Source organism: Bos indicus x Bos taurus, chromosome 9 (assembly GCF_003369695.1).
Source record: "Bos indicus x Bos taurus breed Angus x Brahman F1 hybrid chromosome 9, Bos_hybrid_MaternalHap_v2.0, whole genome shotgun sequence".
NCBI classification, from domain to species: Eukaryota; Metazoa; Chordata; class Mammalia; order Artiodactyla; family Bovidae; genus Bos; species Bos indicus x Bos taurus.
In genome coordinates, this window is record NC_040084.1 from 12,850,201 (window position 1) to 12,856,279 (window position 6,079).

Sequence of the window (6,079 nt, forward strand, 5' to 3'; positions counted from 1 at the left end):
ATGTTTACCAAAATTACAGAAAAATATTTGGAGTAATAGAAAACTTCTTAAAGGGACTATATGAGCAGTGAGATTCTGTAATTACTTTAATACTTTACATATCACCTTATTTAAAAATATTGAGGATGTAAGTATGTTTGTCATCAGAAAAATCAACAATGCTATTTTTGAACATGGTACTAGTAGGTATTTCTATTCTGGCAACATGTTAGAAAAAAAATTGTCTTGTCCCTTAATAGAGTAACAAATACTATGTATTCTTAACAAATTAAGTGTATTCTAACTCCTCTTAAAACACACATGCACACACAGAGAATGGGACTAAATTCAATCATGGAGAAAAATAAAAGCACATGGGAAAGTATAATGGAGATGTGAGATGCTAGAATCAACGTTTTGGTTCAAATCTCACACATCACCACATCCTAGTTGTGTGACCTCAGCAATTTACTGAGACTGCAAGCATCCTGTGCTTACCACAAGGCCTGGTATGTGACACAAGCTCTTATCAATACATATATAACTAGAATTACTTCCAAGTTCTGAAAACTAGAATGACAGAACAACTACTCTTTTTAGATATTGAATATTGCGTTAGTTTTCTAGGGCTACCATCACAAAATAACAGACAAGGTAGCTTAAACAACATATTGCTGAGCATTACTTTATTAGCGTGTGATATGAGTGCAATTGTGCGGTAGTTTGAGCATTCTTTGGCATTGCCTTTCTTTGGGATTGGAATAAAAACTGACCTTTTCCAGTCCTGTGGCCACTGCTGAGTTTTCCAAATTTGCTGGCACAGTGAGTGCAACACTTGCACAGCATCATCTTTCAGGATTTGAAATAGCTCAACAGCAATACATGAACCATGAACTTCCAGATGTTCAAGCTGGTTTTAGAAAAGGCAGAGGAATCAGAGACCAAATTGCCAACATCCGCTGGATCATCGAAAAAGCAAGAGAATTCCAGAAAAACATCTATTTCTGCTTTATTGACTATGCCAAAGCCTTTGACTGTGTGGATCACAATAAACTGTGGAAAATCCTGAAAGAGATGGGAATACCAGACCACCTGACCTGCCTCTTGAGAAATCTGTATGCAGGTCAGGAAGCAACAGTTAGAACTGGACATGGAACAACAGACTGGTTCCAAATAGGAAAAGGAGTACGTCAAGGCTGTATATTGTTACCCTGCTTATTTAACTTACATGCAGAGTACATCATGAGAAATGCTGGACTGGAAGAAGCACAAGCTGGAATCAAGATTGCCGGGAGAAATATCAATAACCTCAGATATGCAGATGACACCACCCTTATGGCAGAAAGTGAAGAGGAACTCAAAAGCCTCTTGATGAAGGTGAAAGAGGAGAGTGAAAAAGTTGGCTTAAAACTCAACATTCAGAAAACGAAGATCATGGCATCTGGTCCCATCACTTCATGGGGAAACAGTGGAAAGAGTGTCAGACTTTATTTTGGGGGGCTCCAAAATCACTGCAGATGGTGATTGCAGCCATGAAATTAAAAGATGCTTACTCCTTGGAAGGAAAGTTATGACCAACCTAGATAGCATATGGAAAAGCAGAGACATTACTTTGCCAACAAAGGTCCATCTAGTTAAGGCTATGGTTTTTCCTGTGGTCATGTATGGATGTGAGAGTTGGACTGTGAAGAAAGCTGAGCGCCGAAGAATTGGTGCTTTTGAAGTGTGGTGTTGGAGAAGACTCTTGAGAGTCCCTTGGACTGTAAGGAGATCCAACCAGTCCATTCTAAAGGAGATCAGTCCTGAGTGTTCATTGGAAGGACTGATGCTACAGCTGAAACTTCAATACTTTGGCCACCTCATGCAAAGAGTTGACTCATTGGAAAAAGACTCTGATGCTGGGAGGGATTGGGGGCAGGAGGAGAAGGGGATGACAGAGGATGAGATGGCTGGATGGCATCACTGACTCAATGGATGTGAGTCTGAGTGAACTCCAGGAGTTGGTGATGGACAGGGAGGCCTGGCGTGTTGCGATTCATGGGGTTGCAAAAAGTCGGGCACGACTGAGTGAACTGAACTGAACTGGCTTAAACAACAGATACTTATTTTTTCAAATAAAGTAAGTATCTTATTTTATTTAAAATGAGTATTTCTGGAGGCTATAAGCCCAAGCTCAAGGAGTCAGAAGGTTTGGTTTCTTCTGAGGCCCCTCTCCTTGGCTTACAGAGATGGCTGCCTTCTTGCTGTGCCCTCACCTGGTCTTTCCTTTGGTCATGCACATACCTGTATCTGTATTTCCTCTTATTAATAAAAGTCACACTGGCCCACAAATGACCTCATTTAACCTTAATCACCTCTTTAAAGACCCTATTTCAAACAGAGTCACATTCTGAGGTACTGAGGTTAGGACTTCAACATGTCAATGTGTACAAAGAGTAGAGAACAGGGTCATATAGTACCTTAGTTTAGGATAATTTTTGGAAAATTGGAATAAGTTTTAAGCATAAACTTCTTCCTCTAAATGTTGAATAGTCAAAATACATCCAAAAGTTTTTATAAAAATCCCATTAGTAAATACCTGTAGGAGTATTTATCAAATTTCTACAAAAGGAGTAAAAGTAGGCACTCCTAAGCTTAACTGAAAAAGGTGAGGATGAGGGGAAAATCACACAGAAAATAGTAATTGGTTTAACTACATACAATAAAAATTTTTGTATGCAAAAAACTTGAGCAGCAAAGGGGTGGACAATATTGGTTATAATGGATCATTATTTGTTATAAAAGCTTATACAGATAATAAAAACCCTTATCTTCAGAGTTGAAAGAATTAATGACAAAAAAGAATAAAGAAAAATGTAAAAAGCTTTTAACAAAAATGTGAAGCAAAGTAGAATAATGTTCAGTATCACTTGTAATCAAAGATTTGTGTTGTTGTTAAGTCACTAAGTTATGTCCGACCCTTTGTGACTCCATGGACTGTGGCATGCCAGGCTCCTCTGTCCTCTACTATCTCGAGTGATTGCTCAAATTCATGTTCACTGAATCAGTGATGCTATCTAACCATCTCATTTTCTGCCACCTTCTTCTTTCGCCTTCAGTCTTTCCAAGATACAGGGCCTTTTCCAATGAGTTGGTCTTCATATCAAGTAGTGAAGTATTAGAGCTTCAGCATCAGTCCTTCCAATCAATATTCAGAGTTGATTTCCTTTAGGATTGACTGGTTTTATCTCCTTGTAGTCCAACTGATTCTCAATAATCTTCTCCAGTACAATTCAAAAGCATCAGTTCTTCAGTACTCAGCCTTTTTTATGGTCCACCTCTCACATCTGTACATGACTACTGGAAAAACCACAGTTCTGACTCTACAGACCTTGATTGGCAAAATGATGTCTCTGCTTTTTAGTATGCTGTCTAGGCTATCACAGCTTACCTTCCAAGGATCAAGTGTCTTTTAATCTAATGGCTGCAGTCTATTATATGCTTATAAAAGAAGGTTCACTGCAGACTTTTCTGAGTGTGGATAAAAGAAGACTTTACTAAGAGTAAAGTTAATGCCTGCATATGTGTGTATGTGTATGGGTGTATGGGGGGAGGGCTGTTGTGTCCAACTCTTTGTGACCCCATAGACTGTGGGGTGCCAGGCTTCTCTGTCCATGGAATTTTCCAGGCAAGAATACTAGATTGCCATTTCCTATTGTTCCAATATTGCCATTGCCATTGTTCCTTCCCAACCCAGGGATCAAACAGGCATCTCTTGTGTCTTTTGCACTGGCAGGCAGATTCTTTACCACTGTCCCACCTGGGAAGCCAAAGATTTGTGTGTGTGTGCTTAAAATCCTTGCAAAGTGCTATTATCCCTTACTGACAAGGGGTGAAGAAACTGCCAGAGCTAAATTAATTCCAACTTTGTGTCTGAAACCATGGAGCTCTTGGCAATCATTCCTCCAACAATTCTGCTTCCTGAAAGCGGAAGCAGCATGGAGTTGGGACTGTTTTGCACAGATTGGTCACATCACTGTATAGGTAACAGAAAAACAACTCGGCCCATGCAGGACACCTGCTTGGGGAGAGGTTGGGGAGACAGCTGGGGAGATAGCTGGCTGGAAGGACACCACTCAGTGCACCAGCTGCCCTGGACCCTGGCTCCTCTGGTGAATTACAGCCCCAGCAGAAGGGAGGAATGCTGATCACCTCAGCTTGCATGTTGAAATGCCCTCCCACGTTTGAGGTCAGAGACTCCACTCTAAGAAAACCCATGGCACACTGAGTGCTATTGTGAAGCCAAATACCAGCGTAAAAGTGAGAGCCTCATACGAGAAGCGCTGGCATTACCTAAGACCTTGTTAGAAATGCAAATTCACAGGCCTGATATACTGACTCAGAATCAGTGCAGAAGGGGCTGAGGAAGCTGTGCTGCACAAAGTTCTCAAGATGATTCTTAAAGTTTGAGAACAAATGATGCAAAAGAAACTCAAAGCTGATTGACCCTGCATTTCTGGCCTCTGCATGTAAGGGCCTGAGTCTGACCATAAAAATCATAAAAGGGTTAATAGTTTCAAAATGGTAACAACTAAGAAAAAAAAGAAACCCATCACCTAATAGCCTTTTACCCACCTCTCACATCAAGACATGAATGAACAGTCTTTTATAAATTTGCTTAATTTTGAGTGAGCAAAGATCTTTATGCCTTCAGACAAAAATGAAATTCATTTATTAACTAGAATGGCACTACAAACTCAGGTTTGAAGCAAAATAATCAAACCACTATACTTCATCAAGACTCAGGGGTGGGGAAAGGCAGAGATTTAAGGATATTTGCTTCTCTTGAACCTTAGCAGCAGAAGCAGGACTGCTCTCACGCTCCTGACAACACTCATGCAACAGGATGCTGGGGCACCTGGGGACCTGGTGCCTGGGCCTTCAGGAATTCCTCGAGTTGTTCCATTTTCTCAGCTGGATAAGGAAAAATGCTGGGTTTCAAACTCCTCCTCCAAGGGGGAAGGGGTGTGCTGGCAGTATCATTTCTCGGGCTGGAGGCTCTGAATCTAGGATCTGAAATTAGTGGGCTGACGGAGCTGAAGCCAGCACCGGCAGGTAGGTGTCTAAATCTCAGCTTTGCTTTCTCAGGTTCCTGCTTGGACTCCTCTCTTAAAGGAGGCCCAGGGATCACCAGCAAAATGGAGTTGGGACACTGCAAGGAGTTTTGGGAAGACGAGAGGCTGGAAGGAAGTCAGGTAAGGCCAGGCAGTTCCCCCTGCCTTCCTCCCAGGCGTGTTTGCCAAGCCCCTCACCTCGGGCGCGCTGCTCCCGGTGCACCGACGCCTGGCTCAGAAGCACACTCTTCACCTGACGCTGGACTGCCGGCCGCGCGAAAACGGTGACTTCGACTAGGTTCCCAGCGTCAACAGCGTCCACCATCAGCAGGGCCTGGCTCATCCACTCCATTTCTGGAACCAAGGCTCGGTCTGGCCCTGAAAACGAAAGGAAAGCCAGAGAAGAGTGTGGGTGAGGGGCAGGAGACGCTGGCCACGAAGGGACGTGACGGCCTGGGACCCGGCGCGGCTCGGGGCCCTCGACCGCTCTGAGAGGCCCGCTAGGCCCAGGGTCGCACACCAAAGATCAAGTCGGCCAGCCACGCCTCCAGGAAGAACACCAGGGGATTCCTCAACTCCTGCGCAGGAAACCACCACGGCCGGATGCGAACCCGTGGCGAGGGAAGCGGGAACCCCAGCAGCCTGTCCCCGCGGGCCTCGTAGTCGCCAGCGTTGTCGACCATGCTCCAACCACAGGCCAGAAGAGCAGCTCTGGCGGGACTCGGGGAGGCGCGAAGCCTGGGCCATTTACTGCTCCCGGCCGGCCCCGCCTCCTCCGGTGCGCATGCGCCCAGCCACAGCGCTGCCCGGGGGCTCGGACTCGCGCAGGTATTCCGGCGCCTGGAGTTCCCGCATATGCGCCGCGCGGTCCTCTAGCAGGTCTCACCGTGGAGCTCTGGAGGCTCTAGGAGGCGCTGCCAGGCAAATAACGGCCGACCCCGAGGCGTCCGTAGTTCCCGGATCGTGTGGTTGCATGAAGTGGGGTCCCGTCTAGGCCCGGTCGGGTC

General features: G+C 44.9%; 1 protein-coding gene across 1 annotated transcript; it reads right to left on the minus strand.

Moving 5' to 3' along the window:
* Window positions 1–4,663: 4,663 nt before the first annotated feature.
* On the minus strand, window positions 4,664–5,858 carry LOC113898081 (oocyte-expressed protein homolog). Its single transcript, XM_027550938.1, has 3 exons — window positions 5,593–5,858; window positions 5,271–5,450; window positions 4,664–4,932 (listed from the first exon to the last, which is right to left on the minus strand). Exons 1-3 carry the CDS (start codon window positions 5,753–5,755, stop codon window positions 4,853–4,855), a joined length of 423 nt encoding a protein of 140 aa, XP_027406739.1. The 5' UTR covers window positions 5,756–5,858; the 3' UTR covers window positions 4,664–4,852.
* Between the last annotated feature and the right edge of the window lie 221 nt (window positions 5,859–6,079).

Excerpts from the sequence above, each read along its gene's own strand:
- LOC113898081 (XM_027550938.1), bottom strand. The coding sequence starts at position 5,755 with ATGGTCGACAACGCTGGCGACTACGAGGCCCGCGGGGACAGGCTGCTG. Across the intron at positions 5,451-5,592 it reads GCTGGCCGACTTGATCTTTG|GGCCAGACCGAGCCTTGGTT; the intron begins GTGTGCGACCCT and ends TTTCGTTTTCAG. Across the intron at positions 4,933-5,270 it reads CCGGGAGCAGCGCGCCCGAG|CTGAGAAAATGGAACAACTC; the intron begins GTGAGGGGCTTG and ends TTCCTTATCCAG.